A 22,679-nucleotide genomic window follows, 5' to 3' on the forward strand; every position below is an offset into this window, starting at 1 on the left:
CAAAGGAAACAACAAAAGTGGACCCACAAAGGAGTGTTCGATGTGCCAGTCTTTCTGTTATTCACAGTTTTGTCTTGTTGTGATAGGTGTATGTAAACTCTTTTGAAGGACACCTGTCAATCACATCTGCCCTTTGCTTGTTGCAACTCATGCCTATATAAATGAGTTTTCAAGGCAATGTGAGGGTCCAAATTTTGTATAATTTTTAGTCTTTTGAGAAAATACAGCCGGTCCAATAGTGTGTAGTTGTTTTGAGTTTATTTCCAGTTGTAGTTTCTGATGATATATAGAAATGACTGAATCAGCAAGGTATTATGGGCTTTCCATTCTATTGGTCATTGTATTAGTCATCTAAAAGGATAATACAAAAGGGTATTTAGTATTTACACTATATCTGTGTCATTAATGTTTGTCTCCATCTTATGGGTTTATCCACTTTGAAGTCATTTAAATAAGGTTTAAATTGACTAAATGCAATCTGGATGGGTTGTATACTAATTTCATTGTTGCTTTTAATTCAAGGAATTATAGAAATGCTTCAGTGAATCAGTAGGGTTTATGACTTTATGAGAGGGATACTTCATAAGAATGGGAATGGGTGATTACAATAGATTATTCATAAGAATGGGAATGGATACTTCATAAGTTATTTGAATTAGATCTCCCACCAATAGTCAATCTTCTGCCCAATGGATAAGGCACTGGTCACATAAGTGAGAAGTGAACAAGGATGAATTTCTGCTACTGCATATCAAACCAATTATAAAATCAAAATCATTTTTCGTTCCATTTTGTTCAAAGTTATAAATTCTGGTCACTACTCGTTTATATCTATTCTCTGAGTCTTAGGTAGCTGATATTTCCAGGAATATTTGTAAATCCTAGGAGAATTATGATTAGATCTGCTAGTAGGGGATGCATATAGATTTAAGAAACTTTCAGAGAAAATTGATAAACTGCGTATGTGTCTGAGGGTAAAAGATGAGAATTAGAATGGAACTAAAATAATTTGATACCATAGTTTGCATTAGAATCATCCCTAGGTATACCCGCCTTGGTGTAGCAGAGCCTAAAGAGTAGGAAACCATTCTTTGGTTTTGTTGAAGTTGGGTCAAAGTGGTTTATTCATGTAATTTCTACTATGAATTGGCTGATCTTTAGATTGTGTGAGTAATTTCACTGTGATAGTGAGCATTTTATTGCTCAGTAGTTTCAAACACCAACATGTCTAATAATAGAGCACAGTGAGTTAAGAAAAAATTGGAGCCGAAGCTTTGACTGGGAATAATTGTGACACTACACAGATTAGAAGCTTTAACCATAGCCTGTATTCTCATCTCAAATTCACAAAAATATTTAGAATTTCCCTACTTCTGGAAGTCTTTGTGCCCCAATGGTAGAGTTTTTTCTTAGAAAATAGATTGAAATAGGACTTAGAGCCAAACTGATACGCACTTATACTACCAGCAATTAAATAATCAAGATGCGACAGACCAAATATTACGCAATCTTAAATTAGTCCAAATTGAATTTTAACTCCTCTGGTAGGGAGACAAACTGGACACAAATACAGAAATAATTTGATATTTCACAATATCTGTCATGATCAAATCTAAAATGCTAAATGACCATGTCCACTTATTTGACATTTAAATTGTATACAAAATTCCAAATAATAATTACAAAGGACGATTCATCTGTAGTTTAAATCTCCATGCCATTTAGAAATAAACAAAAGACATTTTATTCTATTATAAAAATAAAATAATTGAATTTATATTACAAAGTCATATTATAGCCCTTATCCCTCTGTACAAGTAATATAAAATGCTTCTCGTTGAGAATATGTGAATGTCTAAATATGTCCTCTTGTATTTATTTCTGAATCTCTTTTTATAACTTAAAAGGATATGACTTTTTGAAAGGTCTATATCCTATTAAAAAATCAAAAAGCACCTCCTTTTAATCCATAATCACACCTATTCATAATTAAATCACCGATGGGTTGATTGTGTATTTCTGAAACTTTTAATATCTTCATAGTATTGTTGCTTTATTAAAATGAAGGCTCTTGAAACATCATCTATCTTATTCTTGCATCCTATCCACCATTGTGTATTTAGCTTTCTGGCTCTGAATACACTCATTTCTCCTGATCTATTTGACATGAGGTATGACTTTTGGCATCAGTCCCTTCCTTTAAATTCATGCTTCATAATCTGAAACACATTTCTGACTTTTATGGCACATGGTAGCTCTGGATATGCATAGGATACTCGATTGTTTAGGTATCTAACAGCATATATTCCAATCAATTTTTTGCCCCAACTTCTGCAAAATTTTGAATATCACCATCACACCTAGAGATGTGTATATCCTTGATATTTATTTCATTCCTTACTCCTTTGTTGTGAATCATCAATACTTGTTTCTATACGTGCATATACTTATCGCAGTCTTCAATGCTGCTTCAGATTAATTGTTGATAAACTAATGGCACTTAATCTGCACATCTGAAGCATGTGTGGCAACAACAATGAATTACTCATTGTCCTAATGCAATAATCATTGTCCCAACCAAGTGAAGGATAGATTTTTTGTGAACAATATAATTTTCAAATAATAAGAGACATAATGTTCATTGTAGAATTTTATGAGATAAAGATTGCTGCTCAAAACTTCATCTGATTGACCTCTGCAATTTTCCATCCTTTATGTAAAGGTAATGAGATTCATTAATCATTTTGCAAAGTAGAGTTCATAAACAAGAACACAAATGAATAATTGCAGAAGCGCATATGTTAAATTTATAACAATGATATTGATATTGGTCTGTGAGTGCAGACTGCACTTTAACCTTCTCCCCTTGTATACCATTTGAAAGTATTATATACTTTACTTTGTCAAATAAGAATGGACGGAAATCTTTGACAATGACATTGTTTAGCACTCACTATAACTAATAGTTATGTTAGTTAATATATATGTGTTATCTACTTCTTAGGCGTCAATTTCTATAAGTATGGGCCGACCTAGAGAGGGTCATGTCCCTTTAAAGGAGATGCCCTTTGGTCATGGTAAAATAGGTGGGTGTTATTGTAGTTTAAGAACATAAAATACATTGAAGTCTGCTCCTTAAAACAATACCGCCCTATATGAGTTATTGTAGAGACAAAAAGGTTTCAGAATTGCATTAAATAATTTGGAAATTACCTTCTACATTTAGAAGAGGAAAAGGATCAAAATAGCAACAAACACTAAAGGTATTATCTCATATCTGAACCTATTGAATTTGTAGAAACTTTACATGGTATCAAAGACAGGTTGTCAAACCTAGGTTCTACAAATTAAATAATCAGACTTGATATGTATCTAGCATCACTCTCTTATCTTCAATGGCATACACAATCAGAACCGATGACAGGTTTGATGGGAAAGAACACTTTGATGCTTGAAAATTCAGAATCATGATGATTCTTGAAGAAAATGATGTAAAACAATATGTTCATTTAGCATCCAAACAACATATTGTTGGACCTCATCAACCTATCTAGAGTAAAGGAAATACGAAAACCATTCAGATCATATTAGATGGAGTGAAAAATTATATAGTACCTATGCTTACAAAATATCAAACAACATTTAACATGATAAAAGCATTACTAAATGCATATGAGGTTAACAATGCAACTAGAGTTCTTGCACTAAAAAAGCAATTAAATCACATACAAATAAAGAAGGGAGAGTCAACAAATTCTTACTTCCTAAGAGTTGCTAGCCTAAGAGATGAACTTCCAAGTATATGAACCATCATTAATGACACGGAACTAACATTGATGGCTATAGATGGATTACCAGATTTGTGGGAGATTGTCGTCAAGAAAAATCCAAAAAACTTAAGAAGGGAGGAAAACTGAAAACGAAAGATGAAGAACTTCATGCTCTTAATTCAAATTCCTATAAAGGCAAAAGGAAGCATTTCAAGAAGAAAATGGGTAATCAAAAGAATGACAAACCTAAGAAAGATCTATCCAAAATAAAATGCTTCAAATGCGAAAATTTTAATCACCACAGATCTAATTGCCTTGAGAATTCTAAACAACAAGTGAACTATACAAACATCACTAAGGAAGAAGATAACTATGATCCTAAGAATTTTATAATGTATTTGGCACTATCAAATGAAGTCTCAAGTAAAGCATGGGTGATTGATAGTGGATCTTCTCGATATATTACAAGATACAAAGAAGCACTCGACTCTATGTCAGAAAAGGTTAATGGAAAAGTCACCATCGGTGATAATTCAACACATTTTGTCAAAGGAATTGGAAATTGCACCTTGAAACTAAAGTTGGGTAGTTCTCTTCTTCTCAAAGGAGTACTCTATGTACCAAGAATAAAAAGGAATCTAATCTCGGTTACAACAATTGAAGATGATGGACATAATGTTGCACTCATGGATGATAAACTCATAACCTAGGCCAAGAACTCAATTAAGAAAGTAAAATTAATTGGTCAAAGAAAAGGGTATTTGTATGAATTAAATTCAAAACCTAGTCGAACTATTCAAGCCTTAATTCATAAAGCTACGGATATAAATGAAATATGGCACAAAAGATTAGGACATCTCAATTTCAAAACTTAATCAACTATTGAGAGGTTGGTTGCTGGTTTACCTAAACTGAATAAAGATCACTCAAACATATGCAAAGGATGCACTCTAAGTAACAACACCAAAAGTCGATTTCATGATAGCACTAGAAAAACTAATGTTTTGGAATTAATCCAATGAGATTTATGTGGACCTTTGTCTGTTCCTTCTCTCGGAGGATTCTAGTACTATATAGTTTTTATATATGACTTCTCTAGGAAAACGTGGATTTACTTCTTTAAATGCAAAGAATTAGAAGAAATCCTAAAAAGATTTAAAGAATTTAAAACTTTAACTGAAAACTTATCAAGACATAAAATTAAAACTCTTAGAACTGATAATGGAGGGGAATACACCTTAAATTTGTTTAAAAGGTTTTGTAAAGAAACAGGAATTAAGAGGGAGTATATAATTCCTTAACCCACAACAAAACAAGGTAGTAGAAAGGAAGAATAGCACAATGATAGAAGCTGCAAGAGCTATGATGTTTGATCAAAATCTAAAATATTATCTTTGGGCAGAAGCGTCTTGTACTATTATCTATATTCAAAAAAAAAGTCCTCACTCCTACCTTCGAGATAAAACTCATGAAGAAGTCCTTATTATGGTTAAACCCAATATACGTCATCTTAGGATATTTGGGTGCCCTATATATATCCATGTTCCAAAAAAAAAAAATTACTAAATTAGAACCCTCCAAGAGGAAAGGTATTTTTGTAGGGTATAGTGAAACATCTAAAGCATATAGGATTTTCATACCTGGATAGATAAACATTGAACTTAGTAGGGATGTAATTTTTGAAGAAGATTTAGCATTCAAAAGAGCCCTAAGTTCTGAAGAACCCTCTCCTTCACCTAGTTCTAAAAGAAATACTGAATCTAAGTCTCAAAGGGAGAACATGGAAGAAATTGAAGATAAAATTCAAAACCTTAATCTTGAAGAAACTAAAAATTCCAAGAAAAGACCACTTTGGGTCATTAAAACAGTAGAGAAAGCACAAGACTTCGTTGCACCTTCTAGAACAGTCAAAGAAAGTAAAAGACCCAAAAGATTTTCTAGTCATACAACAAACATGAATGATTTGTCTAAATCAAAACCAACCAAAATTTTAGATGCTATTAAACATACAGATTGGAAAGAATCTATGACAAAATAATACGAATCTATTATGAACAATGATGTTTGGGAAATTGTTTCAAGACCTGAAGGAAAATTTGTTGTTTCTTCCAAGTGGATATTTAAAATAAAACATGTTGTTGATGGTAGCATTGAAAAATATAAAGGTGGATTTGTAGCCAGGGGATTCTCTCAAAAAGATGGGATTGATTATGAAGAAACCTTTGCTCATGTTGCCAGATACACATCTGTAAGAGTAGTCCTAGATATCGCAGCATCAAAGGGATGGAAAGGAAATCAGATGGATGTAAAAACAACATTCCTGAATGGAAAGATTATAGAAGAGGTATATTTGGAGCAACCTGAAGGATTTGAAACTCATGATCTTAACAGTTTTGCCTGTAGGCTACAAAAAGCTCTCTACGTGCTTAAACAAGCTCCAAGGGCTTGGTATGAAAGAATTGATAAGTATCTCACCAACTTAGGATTCTCTAAAATGAAGTCGATCCAAATTTATATTATAAAAGGGACAAAGATGATATGGTAATTCTGATACTATATGTTGATGATTTACTAATAACAAGTGATGATCATCTCATAGATCAATGCAAGAAAGATCTAATTAAAGAATTAGAGATGAAAGACTTGGGACTCCTTTACTTCCTAGGATTGGAAGTACGGTGGAATTTAGAGAGCATTATACTTAATCAAGGGAAGTATATATTAGATATTTTGAAGAGATTTGGAATGTGGAATTGCAAATCTCTGTCTTCTCCAATGCAAACTAAACTACATAAGCTTAAAGAAGCAACAACAAAATCAACTTCCATAGATTCTACTCTCTATAGATAGATGATTGGGTCCCTTAGGTACTTGGCAAATACAAGACCTTATATTTGCTATGATGTTAATGCATTAAGTCAGTTTATGTGTGAGCCAAAGGAGATTCACCTAGTTGCAGTCAAATACATTATGTGATACTTACAAGGCACTCTTAACCTTGGGCTTAAGTATGAGAAAGTTGACTTGGAATTACATGGATTCACTGACTCAGATTGGGGTGGAAGTGTTAAAGACAGAAAAAGTACTTCAAGATATTATTTCAATTTAGGATCAATAATGATATCTTGGATATGCAGAAAATAATCTTCAGTACCAAAAAGTTCCACAGAAGTCGAATACATTGTTGCAGCGATGGCCTCTCGGGAAGCAGTTTGGCTTAGAAAGTTACTTGTGGGATTATTTGGTCAAACCATAAATCCTACGATTATTCATTGTAATAATCATAGTTCCATAAAGTTTTTGGTGAATCCAGTTTTTCATGACAAGTCCAAGCATATCGAAATTCCTTACCATTATGTAAGAGATATGGTAGACAGGAATACTGTAAAATTAGAATACATTTGCACTACAAATTAGACAGCAAATATTCTCACCAAACCACTCTCTATCAGGAGAAGACTTGGTATGGTTGAATTGTAATTCATTTGTATTCTTTAAATTATTAATAAAATAATTTTATTGTCAGGCCATTGACTATTATGGGCTCCACCATTTGTATTCATTATTTTAAAGGTGACGATCTCTGAGGTAATGAATACTTGTATAAAAGACATTATGAGAGATGAAAATATCTCAAATAATGTATTGAGCAATATAGAACTATTATTAGATCTAGGTGAGTTCAAGATCATTTGTGACATGGGCATTTCGAAGCCTATGATTCACAACTTGGATAAAGGAAGAACTTATTCTTCAAACTTTATCCTATGTTCTAGTAGATCTTAACTCAAGATCAAGTTGTGATATAGCACTGCTAGTTCCTATGAGTCACAACCTAGATAAATAAAGAATTTAATCATTCTTTGAATTTTATCATGTGTGTATTACATTACATGCAATACAGACATCACTAGCATAAGTGATAAGTCATATCACAAGATGGTTATATGACTCAGTATCATGTGTTCCATGATACCATTTTCTTGGAAGATTCAAATAGATATAAAGTATTAATCTATGCTTATTCATCGCAATTGATGATTCTAGATATGTTATATCTCAGTATGATTATCAAATTAAGAGGGAGTGTTAAATTTACAATGGTGAGATTCATATAGGTCTAAGAGTGCAGACCACACTTTAATCTTCTCCCCTTGTATACCATTTGAAAGCACTATATACTTTGTCAAATAAGAATGGGCGGCAATCCTTGACAATGACATTATTTTGCACTAACTATAACTAATAGTTATGTTAGTTAATATATATGTGTTATCTCCTTCTTAGGCGCCGATTTCTATAAGTATGGGCCGACCTAGAGAGGGTCATGTCCCTTTAAGGGACATGCCCTTTGGTCATGGTTTAATAGGTGGGTGTTATTATAGTTTAAGAACATACAATACATTGAAGTCTGCTCATTAAAACAATACTCCCCTATACAAGTTATTGCAGAGACGAACAAGTTTCAGAATAGCATTAAATAATTTGGAAATTACCTTCTACATTTAGAAGAGGAAGAAGATCAAAACAGAAACAAAGACTAAAGCTATTATCTCAAATCTGAACCTATTGAATTTGCAAAAACTTTACAGCATACACGGCCCCAATTCATTATCTATCATATGATTTTTCTGTCATAGTGTATTTTATCTATATATCAAACTGCAGATGATTTCTTTCCAGCCAATTTAAAGAACTCATAATTTTATTGCTTGTTGATAATCTTGAATAAGGTCAAACCATTCATAGATTCTTTATAACTCCTATTTTTTTTTTATAACAATGTAGTAATGTTCTTATTCACACATTCTTACTAAACATAAATGATAATACTTTTTCAAGTTTCCAACGTCATAAATAGAGGCTCTAAATTTTTCCAAAATTTAGAGTTCCATCATTACTACCATAGCAAATGAAATCTACTCCTACGGTACTCTTATAGACACATCAGTTGGCACTGGACACAATCATGGATGTATTCCCCATGGAGCATGCACCTCTTCTTAAATTTTTGGTTATGATAACACCATCTCCCCAATTCCTCTTGCGATCTTGTCAATGGAGCGGTATCAAACTTTTGATAGTGTCTGATGCATACTCCCTGACCATCCTTACAATGACAGTCACATCCATGGCCATGATAGATACCACCATAGTTCAAAATCTCATTCTCTACCACTTATCAGCAAGGCGAAAAAAACTTTTCTTGGTAAATATCGGAGATAAATAGGTAACTTCTTGAGAAAATATCAGGAATTTAAATTTAATTTAAAATGCATTTTTTTGCAAAATTCAATAAGAAGATGCATCTAATGAGTCAATAAATAAATAAACAAACCAAACAAATTGATCTAGATATTATATAAATGCAATATGTAAAAAAATGTCATCCTCGTGTGGAATGTTGTAATGTTCCCAATTTTAATTAGTTTGGGGCCCAAGTTATTAATGTTTGTATTGGTGGGTTTCAATTGATTTAGTATATCTCAGACCCATTTTTAATTAATTGTTCTATAGGTGTTGATCGTCGGCTATCTTTGTACACCTTTAGGATGTTTATTTCAAAGGGTATTTAAGCACGGCATGTAGATTGTAGTGAGTATGATTTTGGATTATTTTCTATGCACGGTTTTGATGGGATTTAACCCTCACCCTATTCTGTCTGTGTATTTCTTGAATTGATTCTAGCAAATATCAATATATTTTGTGGAGTGACTTTGTTGGTATCTCTTGTTTTTATATTTGAATTACTTGTCAAATATTGTTGATTACCGAGAATCATAACTCACTAACCGTGCTGCAAGACCTTCCTCACTCCATTCTCTACAATTTCCTTCTCTGTCCCACACCATACAACTTTCTATTTACTTACCGTGCAGCTACCCAAGGCCCACCGTAAAGCCCTACTGCTACCATATGGCCTATGGCTTCACCCATCACCATACGGACATCTTTCTTGGACCTTATGGTCACCCCTTTTGCCTCCTGATTCACTGTACCTAATGAACTAACTAGTTGAGGCACGAAGGAGAACTACCTAAGGCACTGGAAAGACTACCCGAGGCACGGAGAACTACTTGAGGAACTGGAAAGACTACCCGAAGCACGGAGGAGAACTACCTAAGGCACTGGAAAGACTACTTTAAGCACAAAGGAGAACTACCTGAGGCACTGGAAAGACTACCTGAAGCATGAATGGAGAACTACTTGAAGCATTTTCTACTAGGAGAACATGACAAGGCTACCTAATTAATTGCCTACAGATTGAGATCACCTACAGGTTGAGTTCACCTTAGGAACATTATAGTGGTATCAAAGCTAGTGATCTTGCCAACCTATTGGGATGATTGAGAGATTTTGGGATTGTGATAGAAAGTTATGGCGCCAAGCAGTGATGGAGAGTGGTGGTTGAAGACACTACATGGGATTGGCAAGGAGCTTGGCAAAGGTGTTGATCTTCCATTAGATTTGTTGAAAGTATGTTTGTATAAGGTTAACCAATTACCTTCAAGATTTATACAGAGAATCCTCTCACCAATTAAAGATTCCTTAAGTCAACCCAGGCTTTTAAGACACCATGACAAGGTTGCACCATGTCTAAGTGAGATCGTGAGAATATCGGCTCCTAGAACACCATATGATGATAACACCATGATAGAAATCCTGTATTTGATTGTTGACAACCTTCAGAGTCTAGATGACATTAGTGCTGATCCCTTTTGTAGAAAATCTAGAATCTTGGAGAATTGTGCAAATGCTAAAATGGGTAACCTCCTCTTAGATCTCAAATTGCAAAATCTGGTTGACGGCATGTTTCATCACTTTTTGGCCACCGTCAAGGAAGATCACGATACTAAGGTTTTAGTTGCTATGGAGAGCCTTATGATTCCGTGCATTTAGAAGGTGGATGAAATATCCCAACCCATCACATCTATATTATGGGCTATTCATAATCTTGAATGTGTCCCCTCTATAGCTACATGTAGATTGGTCAGTCATATTTTCAAGCATTTTGAAGAAAAATTAGTATCTCATTTGCACAAGTGGGAGAAAATAGATGTTAGTATAAGGACAATGCATTACACCAAAAGAAAGGTATTATTAAAGGGTTGCTCCAAGAGGAATTGTTAAATCTTTCTTCTGTACCAACCTGGGGAGAACACCAAAAAACTAAACAGGTTGCTTGCATAGATCTTGTGAAGATATGTACAGATCAAGTTATGCCCATCACCAAGGTTGTTGTCGAGACTGTGTTTGTCACCAAAGCTATGTCTATCACTATGGTCATGTCTGTCGCCAAAGTTGTATGTCCGTCCCTATGGTTGTACCTATCACCATAGTTTTGTTTGCTTTTATCACTGTTGTCATGGCCATTGCTGTGTCTATCATCATCCCTATGTCTGCTGCAAAGTCCCTCGCCATGTTCGTCATCATCATGTTTGTCACTGTTGTTGTGTCCATCACCGTCATGGACTTTATGTCAGTCATCATCATGTCTATCCTTTTCATTGTGTTCATCATCACCTGAGGCACTAGAAAGACTACCTAAGGCATGGAGGAGAACTACCTAAGGCACTGGAAAGACTACTCGAAGCACAAAGGAGAACTACCTGAGGCATTGGAAAGACTACTCGAAGCATGGAGGAGAACTACCTAAGGCACTAGAAAGACTACTCAAAGCACGGAGAGAGAACTATCTGAAGCATTTACTATTGGGAGCACACAACAAGGCTACCTAAGTAATTGCCTACAGATCAAGATCATCTATAGGCCGAGTTCACCTTAGAAACATTACAAATGTTAATGGTTGGCAGCCATAGTTAAAGACTCTGAAGTCTGAAACAAACTAAAAATAGTAAATTATCATTGTAAAAAGATAAACAAATACAAATGTCAAGTACAATATAAAATTAGTCTACATCTTCCTCTTCCCATTCACAATAGCTCTAGTAGAAACTATGGGAGTGGGAAGGGGTCTAGCCCTAGCAGTCCACTGTGGTTGTGATTGTAGTTGTCTCAATATCCATCCTAGATGTAGCTAGTGTTGGGGCTAGCAATGGCTTTGCATCTTCTATATGCTCCCTTTCAGTGTCCTAAGTGTCCTCACTCTCACTGCCCACCTCAATGTCATCCAATCTTGGTACAAAACCACCCTCTTTTTAATCAATATTTTCATCAAAAATATCTTTGAATCCACTTGCGATAAATCTACAAGGATTCCAATGACTATTTCTCTCCACCAAACCCTTCTCTCCTACAAAGGCTGCAAATTTTAAAATCGACCACTAAATGGTATCTCATTGGGCTTCTCGTGATTTTTTTCAACTTCTCAAGAGAAGTATGTCATATGCCACTTCTCGACAAGTAGTTTCAAACTTCTCTGCCGAGATTTTGGCACAAAAAACTTGTATTTTCTCGCCACTCCAAACTTCTCACAAGAAATTGATATATCAGCCATTTATCAATGCTATTTTGAACTATGAATAACACTTTAGAACAATTTGAAAAGTTATGGTTGAGGTTATGCACAGCAGTCCCACTCCAGTCACTATTCAAACGAAGACTCCACCTATTGTGACCATGGTTGAACAGGTTGATTCAATATCCACAATGGCTACGACATCTACAACAAGATTCTCTTCTTACCTTGTCTTAGTGCAACCACTCAAAAGAGGAAGAAATAGGAAATCCCGCCTAAGGATCATGGTTTCACGCAAGTGGCTAGGATCAAGGCACCCAAGAGCAAAAAGGCAAATATGGTTTTCAGGGTCATGGTTAGAAATGACAAAATCATGTATGTAGAGATTGTTGAGCCCCTTGTTGAGAAGCCTACAAAAGAGATGAAATCTATGGATTACAAGTTCACTAGGGTTAAGCTTGGTAAATAGACACATTGTCAACAAGGTTCCTAAGATGTAGTCAACCTGCTCACACAGCAAAATGACAAGCTGTCAAGGAAGAAGAATAGGTTGAAAGAGGAGGGTAAACAACTATTGGATATCATAGAAAAGATGAAGGTTTCTTCTCCATAAGTTGATCATGTCTCTTTTAAGCATGTGATGCAAGTGGAAAGAAAAGAAAAGATCATAGATGAATGGGGAAGTTGAGGGATTCAAGATGCGTACAAAGTACTAAAGACTGGAAACAAAACAAAAGTCATGTTGAATGAACTTCTCTTTTCATTTAACCATCGGCTTTGTCTTTTGGTTGCAAATCTAAAGGTTTGGAGCTTGATCTCAATGCTTTGTGTGAGTATGAGGTCAACTCTTCTATAAAGATTTACTATGACTATTTACATCTTATGGCCAAAAAATGAACAAGTCATGCAAGGGCTGTTGATTGAGATCAAAAAAGTGATGGAACAAGGTGAAAACCAAGAGAGTGTGATCAGTAAATGTTTCCAAGAATTGACATGCAAGATTTTTGATGAAAACGGTGAATTAATTAATGGAGAGGATATCCTAACTTTAACTTTAGTGTGATAGATATGTTGGTTCCCAAAACTACAAATTGGAATCCTACGAGCCTTGCCTGCTCGATGCTGGGATATCCAACTAGTTAAGGACAACTTGACAAAACTGAACAACATGGTCCGAGTTCCCTACACTTTCAGCTCTGCAAAACTGAGGTAGGTGTACCTAATCTTGGACGAAATGCTTAGATCCAAGATGCTTAAAACAGATCGATTAGAACACAAATACAATAAAAGTTTCCCAAATGGAAAGAACTATAGGAAAACTTTAAACTTGCAGTTTCTGAACTGAGAACAAAATTAAATGATTGAAATAATGTTTAGATAAAAAATAAAAATAGATTAATGAAATAGATGAATATATTAATTGCTCTAAGGGAAAGAAATGAAACAATTGCTAGCATATGGATTATGAATCGGGAGTAAAGGACCAGTGCCTAATAAAATGGGCAATCAGAGTCAACATTTTAAGTTGAGACGTACAACTTTATAAAGTTCAATATATTAAACTATAAGCAATTTTAATAATTCAAATGCAATGGATCAATTATATAAATGCAATTTTAAATAACTCTAAAATGCACTTTAACTCCTATGGAGACAAATTAGACATAAATACGAAAACAATAAAATATTTCACAATATTTACGTTTATCAAATTTAAAATGCAATAATGATCCAATCCATTTATTTGAATATTAAAATATTTATAGAAAATAAATTAAAAACATTTACAAAGGACACAACTTAATAATAATTTAAACCTCTGAAATTAAAATAAATAAATTTGCTGGAAATAAAATCACAATAAAGACACTCCTTACAGATGATCTATTTACTGCGAATTTATCCAGAATCACATATGAATTTACTTTGCAATTCAACCCACGAGCTTAGTTCAAAAACTTCATTTCTCCACCAATAAAATAATATAATATATCATCATGCATAGGTAGGCAAAAAATTTAAAATATGAATAATGAATAATGTCATAAGTCTCTCCAAGATCGATTTTACATATCATATTTATAAGAAAGAAAAAGGTTTCCATTTCTTCTCTAAGCATCGCACCTTTCTGTAACAAATAACTATCCAAAAATAACATAAAGTTAAAATATAAACTTTGGCAAAATAATCAGCAGTTTGACAACCATATTGCCCTTTATTTTCAATCGATGATTTAGGTTGGATCTTTAAAGTTCAATTAAATATTTGAAGACACTTGAATATCTTCATTCCAAATTTGAGCAGGCTGCTCTTCTTCGTTCTCTCTGCTTCCACGCTGATGCTCCAACATTAATCATTAACAATTTCAGTGCCATCCTTTCAATTCCATCATGCATCTGAAGACTGCAACAAAAATCGAATAAGGTTAGATATATATTTATTATACATCACACAGAGCTCCTGCACTTGGTGAAAGATCCCTAATAGATGCCCTTGTTGATCTATTGTAGTTTTTAAATTAATAAACTATATTTTCCTATGATTTCTTTGATGGTCTTTAAGAATAGATAGAAGCTGCAGAAGATTTTGTTTTTGTTTTGTGTTTTTTGATAGTTTTCATAATAGTAATGAATAATGAACAATAAACATGAGAGGAGACTGAAAATAAATAAGAACATAGAGACAAATCAGAATTGCTATAAATTGTACCAGGCAAATTTCTGATTTATAAAGCCAAATAATAAATCTAATGCAGTTCCAAGGAGCTTGCATCCAGCAATGATGCCAAACTACTACAAATGGCAGCCGTAAGACTGCAATGAATCACGTCCCAATTGAAAGAATCAATCTGTAACGCTGAAACCATAAATCTGCAACCTGAATACACAATAAACAATGGTGTACTCTATCCCTGATAGCAATGCACACTGTCTAAAGAATCGAATGCCAATAACTACTTAGGGCTACATCCCAGCCAATCTAGAACCTGGGGTTTGCGTCCCAGATGAAGAATTGCTCTCTCAGAGCCAATTCACAAAAACAAGTTTTTTCAATATGCAAAAGATAATAAGAAATTAGGTCTCCATATCCTTATATCCCCTTCCAATTGTAAATTGAACCCTAAAGGGAAATTACACTTTTCCCTTTAAAAAAAATATAATAAAATAACATTTTCCCTATTAAAGTTATCCATGCTATAGGAAAAACATTACTTTATTAAAATTCCATAGCTGAAGGCACCAAAAAGTCTATAGATAGTAAAAATCATATATAGTAATTCGAGACCTTTCCAACGAGCTATAACACATAAGTGTACTTGATCAACTAAAGCCAAAATCCCCTTATTACTCCAAAATGGTTATATTATTAACCTTATTTTAATTTATTTAATCACCAACTTAGGAAATATTTAAATATATTAAAATATTTCCCAAATGGTCCCAAAAGGCCCAAAATGACCAATCAAACATGAATCTGACCTTCTCAACTATCTATGACTGATGCCGGACAAGATGGATCAACTGGCAGTCCATCCCTAAAATCTAGCGATGCTCCTAAAAAGTAGGAGACAGCCCCAATCAACCAAAATTGAGTCTCAATGACTCCCCTACTATGTGCACCTCTGAGAGAACTGTCACTGAACTGGGAGTTCCTCCTAAAAAATAGGAGATGCACTCTAAGTGTCCAAAATGTTCGTCGAGGTCTCCAAATGCCTCCTAGTCCACTCCTAGTCAATCCCTACAAATTAGGAATCCCTCCTAAATTGTAGGAAATTTTTGTCTACTACTCCAAACTACTTGGGAAGCTCATGCATGACTCTCAAAGCCCTTGGGATGGTTCCCTCTATGCTCAGCTAGCCTATGAGAACCAGATAATAGACCAACATTGCTAAAAATGTTGTCACTAAGGAAGGGCAGAAATTGGGGATATGACAGTCCTCCTTTCCCAAAGATTTCTTGTCGTCAAGCAATGTCAATCCAGCTCCAAAAATATTAGACAAGTCCATACCATAACCAAGAATGATCCCAAGGTCCCAAGCCATCCTGGAAGGTTTGTAGTTCCATCTTCTAGAAACACTATCTTGCACTGCACCCAAACAAGTAACCTCCTGAAAACCCCCTGAAGGAAGAGCAATTAAATACTGTACCAACTCTATCAACTCATCGATCAACTATTCTTGAAAAGAACCAAACTGGAACACTAAAGGCAAAAACTCTAGTAAGCCTACATTGGCTTCCACATCCTCAACTATTGAACTGCAAATCCAAGTGATTCCAAGATTCCAAATCCACCTCAAAAGGGAACCACCATGCTGACGCTTCGTCACTCTGATATAAATATTAGTGAACCACAAGTTGTGAAGCAATTCATTAGGACCCTGAAGCGTTAATGTATCAATGAGACCAGGGCCCGCATCCCAAAACCAAAATACCAAATGTGCTGAATGAGATGAAGAAGTATCTCAACCGCACTCCGTGAAACATACATACAATGAAGCAGACCAGCATGGTGTGAAAATGAACTCCCATAAACTAGTATTCCAACCCACATGACCACCTAACAATGCTGCTATAATTCTGACCAGCAACTCGAATGATATCATAGACGTCATCATACCAATGCCAAACAACAAATGTCCCAAAGAAACACTCCTCAATGCCCTCATACGGAATCATGGATGTAGTTAATGCCAAGTCAAGTAGTAAATGATTCCAGCTTGGACAGCCACTAGTCCATAAGGAATTGAAGACTACGGAGTCACCAATCAACAAGGATACCACTGCCATATCAATGGATGTAGATGACAAACTCAAAAATGAAGTATGTATGCGATCATGAGAAAAACCAAAGCATGTGTCATTTGTACCCAACATTGTAGGATTATCAATTCTTGAATCCCATATCGATCTGAGAAATGTTGCTTCACCCAACCACTACGCTACTCTGATGTAAACAGTTGTATACCAAAAGTGAAGCAACTCAACATGAATCCACTGAAGAAATGCCCAACACATGTTGATACCAAGGTCCCAAATCTTTGCACTGACACATCCCTCTGGCATGTTGATACTCATTATGTTGCTGTTGTGAAACTGTACCTCATCTAACCAACTAACAACTTCACTCCAAATGAAGCCACAATTACTACCAACGACCAATGTTGTTAGGAATTCACATGTAAGCCAATCATCGGCAAGGAAAGTTTGTTGAATACTTTTCCAAGTCCTCCAAATAGCTGCTACAACTTTACCTATATTTCCACAAATTAGTGTGCCTTCATTAAAGGTTGTTAAGTAAATGTTTTGTTTAACCATGTAACCAATGAAGTCCCTTATATTCTGATCTTGAAATCCCAATGTAATATTTAAAAAGTCTGAATCTTCAATCAAAAGGTACATCACTGCCCTATCATACGAAAGAGGTGATAAACCCATTGATGATTGAGAGATGTTTCTAATTCTCAACAAAGACAGGCTCTTTGTGGCTGGTCCACTAGGTATGCAACTTAATATTGTCAACGTAAATTAATTACATTGCAAGGTCTGGTCGGCACCGACCAAGATGTTTCTGGAGACATGTGCGGCCATCCCTCCAACTACTCTCATTAAATATACAACCAAATTTATCTCTGGAATGCTCTGTAAATTTATTATACATTCAGCTATAAATAGACCTGCTGGGCCTGGAGTTTTCAGCGCTCATTTCCTGAGCTTTCTGCTGTTTTATTCTCTCTATTTGTTTTTTCATGGTATCAGAGCTTTAATCTGATCAAGCTTATACACTTTAGGAGGAAGATCGATGTGGCTGCTGTATTTCCTGCCACTACCGTCCAGCTCTGCATCGGATTGTGCTTCCCCTTTAATCACCAGTGAATTCTCCTTCGCATAAACCCTAACATCTTCTTTTCCAAGACCGGGCATATCCACCCTCAGAAGTAGGGCATCTTTGTCCTCGACAGCATCCCACAGCTTCCTCCCCTCCACGTTTCCCCGTGACGCCACTGAAAAGGGATTGCTGAAGAGATCATCAACTCCGACGCCGAGACCCCTCAGTGGATAAAAGGGAATGTTAAAAATATCGGGAAAATCCCTTCGGCGAATATCCACACCCTGTTGGCTTTGACTGTCCTCTTGCAAGGAGGAATCGTCCCACTGGAAACTATATTTTTTGCAAGTTTGAAATTTCGAGTTTTGGAGCTTGCAGAAGCAGAAGAGGTCAAGGAGCCTTTCAGTTTCTTGAGTATTGCTGAAATCAAGTTGAAACATAATTAGTGAGCTGAGGAAGAATTAAACGAATCAAGGCAAGTGCTGAAGGTATGTTTGATCCCAGCTAAACTTTTTTTTTGATGGATAGATATGTGTGTTGGTGCAATTGGAGAATAGTTTAATTTATGAAATATTGGAGAAATAAGTTGCTGTTTGGGGTAGAATTTTACTATTTGTTAAGCTTCCATATTCTGCTGAGAATTTTAACACATTTGAGTGTTGCACGTTTTTGTTATTTTACTAATCTTTTGAGATACTATATGTGGTTGAGACTGTTTCGTTTGAAGATACAAATTGTGTGTGTTTAATGGTTGTTTGGTGATATAGTAATCAAGTACATTTGAAAGATATTATTAAAAAGAGCACTTTGAAAGATTTGTGTGGGAAGTTGAAAGTGGTAATTTTGGAAGTCTTTGTTTTGATAGGTTCTTAAGAAGGCCAATATCAAGGTGTGGTATTTGCTTGATGCTTATGTGATTGTGTGCATGTGTGTTGGTAATTGATTGGAAATTTAACTATGGCTGGTGAGATGTCCAATCTTGTGGTTAGTGAAAAATTGGATGGTTCAAATTATGCTAATTGGAAATGTGAGATGGAGTTAATTTTACAAATGAAAGATTTATGGGAACTAGTCACAGAAGAAGAACCTGAGGATCAAGATAAACTTGATAAATGGAATAAAAAGGATATGAATGCACGTGCTACACTTTTGTGGCAAATTAGTCCAGGGATTAGGCCTCATGTTCAAGGTTTAAAAACAACAAAGGCAATATGGAAAACTTTACAAACAATGTATGAAAGAACAAGTAAGATAAAAGCAATGGATATTAAGAGGCAATTAACTCATTTGAAAATGAAAGAAGGAGATAGCATGAATGATCATATTGCTAGATTGAAAAACTTAAGAAATCAGCTTGCAATGATGAAGGTTGAGTACGAAGATGATGAAATAATAGAATTTTTAATTGAAAGTCTTCCAGAGGAGTATAATAATTTCATTCGCACTTTAGAATTAACTGACAAATTTGAAAATATAAAATTGCAAGAAGTCTATGGTGCTTTGTTAAATGAAGAAGAAAGGCTTCACAAGTTTACAAGTGAGTCTAGCAAGAGTCAAGCATTTGTAGCTAGAAGGAAATACAAGAATTATAATCAAGAAAGAAATCAAAGAGCTAATCAAGGGAATCAATATAGAAATTATCAAAGACAATGGTCTCAACAAAGAGATAATCAAAATAGGAAAAATTATCAAAGGCCACAAAATGAAGGGAGACATTACAATAATAATCTAAAAGGAGAAAATACTATCAAATGTTTTAAGTGTGGAAAAGAAGGGCATAAAAGTGATCAATGTTTTAAGAAATGGCAAAAGAGATTTAATCAAAGAAGGCAATCAAATTTTGTTCAAGAAGAGGGTGATCATCATATAATGATAGCTTCTTTGGCTGCTCAAGGTGATTCAAGTAATGTATGGTATATTGATTCAGGAGCTAGCCAACATCTAACTCACAACAAAAATATTTTTAGCTCTTTAGAAGCAACAAGAGGTGCAAAAATATTTCTTGGTGATGATAGTTCACATGACATAGAAGGAATAGGTACAATCTCAATGAAAGGTAATGATGGTAAAAATTTGGAAATAACTAATGTGAATTTTGTACCTAGGTTAGCTAAAAATCTTCTATCAGTGAGTCAAATAACTCAACATGGATATAAGGTAGAGTTTTATTCAGATAAGTGTTTAATCAAGAAAATTAATGATGGATACAAAATAGTGGCTAGAGGAGTTGCAAGTGATGGACTATATAAATTTCAAGCTAGTGTTGCTAAGAAGGCTTATATCACTACAAAACCATCCTTAAGTGAGTTTAGCATCAAAGGTATGGTCATTTAAATTATCAAAGTTTGGCTATGCTTTCAAAGATGAATATGGTTGATGGATTACCTTGGATAAAATTAAAAACAAATGTGTGTGAAGGATGCATGGTTGGTAAACAACATAGAGACACTTTTGAGAGGTCTACATGGAGAGCAAAGAAAAGTCTAGAACTTATCCATAGTGATTTGTGTGGTCCTGTGAATCCAACATCAAAGGGAGGAGCTAGGTATATCTTGACATTTATTGATGATTTTTCAAGGAAAGTTTGGGTTTATTTCTTGAAACAAAAGGATGAAGTGTCTAACAAATTTGAAATATTTAAAGCTCTTGTGGAAAATGAAAGTGGAAATAAGATTAAGAGAATTAGGACTGACAATGGTGGAGAATATGTAAACAATAGGTTCAAATCATTTTGTGATCTTCATGGGATCAAAAGAGAGATGACTAATAGATATACTCCTCAACAAAATGGTATTGCTGAAAGGAAGAATAGGACTTTAGTGGAAATGGCACGTTGTATGCTACAATCTAAGAATCTTCCTTTGTCTTTATGGGCTGAAGCTATTAATACTGCATCTCATGTTTTGAATAGATCTCCTACAAATGTTTTGCAAAACATTACTCCTGAAGAAGCTTGGAGTGGAAGAAAACCTAATGTTAAATATTTTAGAGTGTTTGGATGTGAAGCCTATGCCCATGTACCGGATGAGATAAGAGAAAAGAAATTTGATAAGAAAAGCATTAAGTGCATCTTTGTGGGGTATGATGACCAAAGGAAAGGATATAGGTTGTATGATCCTAGTGTGGAAGATGTGTTTACAAGTAGGGATGTCAAGTTTAATGAAGGGTTTGATGATATGCCAATATCCACTCCTATTCCAAACGTGGCCATTGAGAATCATGAAGATCCTAATGATTTTGAAACTGGTGAAAGTTCTAAGGAACCCTTTGACATGAATGAAGAATCTAGTCCTTCCCCAAAGACCAAGAGTATTCAAGAAATTTATCAAAGGACTCATCAAATTAATTATGCTTTAATGACCACCATAATGAAAACTAATGATCCTCAAACATATGAAGAGGCCAAAGGAAAACATGAATGGGAAAAAGCTATGAAAAATGAGTATGATTCCTTGATAAAGAACAACACTTGGGAATTGATAGAGTTGCCAAAAGGTAAGAATGTGGTTAACAATAAGTGGGTTTATAAGACCAAGTTCAAGTCAGATGGGAGTATTGAGAAACATAAGGCAAGACTTGTAGCCAAAGGGTATTCACAAAAAGAAGGGATAGATTATACAGAAACTTTTGCCCCAGTAGCAAAAATTAGTACTGTCAGAGTTATTATAGCATTAGCAGCTCATTTTAAGTGGCCTTTACACGAAATGGATGTTAAAAATGCATTTTTGAATGGTGAAATTGATGAAGAGATTTATATGACTCAGCCACAAGGATTTGAAATACAAGGGAAAGAACATTTGGTTTGCAAATTAAGGAAGTCTTTATATGGTCTCAAACAGGCACCAAGGGCTTGGTATGCTAAAATTGATGAATATTTTCAAATTCAAGGCTTCCATAATAGTCCTCATGATCCAAATTTGTATGTAAAGGAATTTGCTGGTGGTGATATCATAATCATTGTGCTTTATGTCGATGATCTTATTATCACAGGACATAGCATGGATAAAATAAATAACATAAAGTTAAGCTTGCAAAATACATTTGAGATGACAGATCTTGGTTTTCTACACTATTTTCTTGGTATACAATTATGGCAAAAGGATGATGGACTTTATCTTTCTCAAACTAAGTATGCCCTAGACATATTGAAGAGATTTCAAATGACAGATTGTAAAAGTGTATCTACTCCAATTGCTCCGGGATTGAAATTAAGCAAGGACATGGAAGGTGAAGATGTTGATCCTACCTTATATAGGCAATTGGTTGGTAGTCTTGTATATTTAACACACACTCGTCCTGATATTTCTTTTGCAGTTAGTGTGGTTTCCAGATTTTTGAGCTCACCTAAAGTCCCACATTGGATAGCCGCGAAAAGAATACTAAGATATGTGAAAGGGACTTTAACGATGGGCATCTATTATTCATTTCATGGAGATATTTCCCTTATTGGCTATTCAGATTCTGATTGGGCAGGATGCATGGATGATCGTAAGTCCACTACAGGTTATATTGTCTATCTTGGTGCAGGTCCCGTTTCTTGGTGCAGTAAAAAGCAGTCTACCATAGCTCTATCCACTACAGAAGCTGAATATACTACAGCAAATGAAGTAGCAAAAGAAATCACTTGGCTACGAGCTATCCTATCAGTTCTTCAGCAACATCAT

General features: G+C 34.8%; 2 protein-coding genes across 2 annotated transcripts; one reads left to right on the forward strand and one right to left on the reverse strand.

Annotated features, from left to right (window-relative positions):
- Positions 1-10,148: 10,148 nt before the first annotated feature.
- LOC149577110 (sister chromatid cohesion protein PDS5 homolog C-like) lies at positions 10,149-10,670 on the forward strand. The gene has a single exon (XM_089795764.1). It carries the CDS (start codon positions 10,149-10,151, stop codon positions 10,668-10,670), a length of 522 nt encoding a protein of 173 aa, XP_089651890.1.
- Positions 10,671-17,707: 7,037 nt separating this feature from the next.
- Positions 17,708-18,455, reverse strand: LOC149577111 (small heat shock protein, chloroplastic-like). The gene has a single exon (XM_089795766.1). It carries the CDS (start codon positions 18,453-18,455, stop codon positions 17,934-17,936), a length of 522 nt encoding a protein of 173 aa, XP_089651892.1. The 3' UTR covers positions 17,708-17,933.
- Positions 18,456-22,679: the final 4,224 nt, after the last annotated feature.

This window comes from Cupressus sempervirens, chromosome 1 (genome assembly GCF_028749045.1).
Source record: "Cupressus sempervirens isolate cs-2001-9-10 chromosome 1, ASM2874904v1, whole genome shotgun sequence".
Lineage (NCBI taxonomy): Eukaryota > Viridiplantae > Streptophyta > Pinopsida > Cupressales > Cupressaceae > Cupressus > Cupressus sempervirens.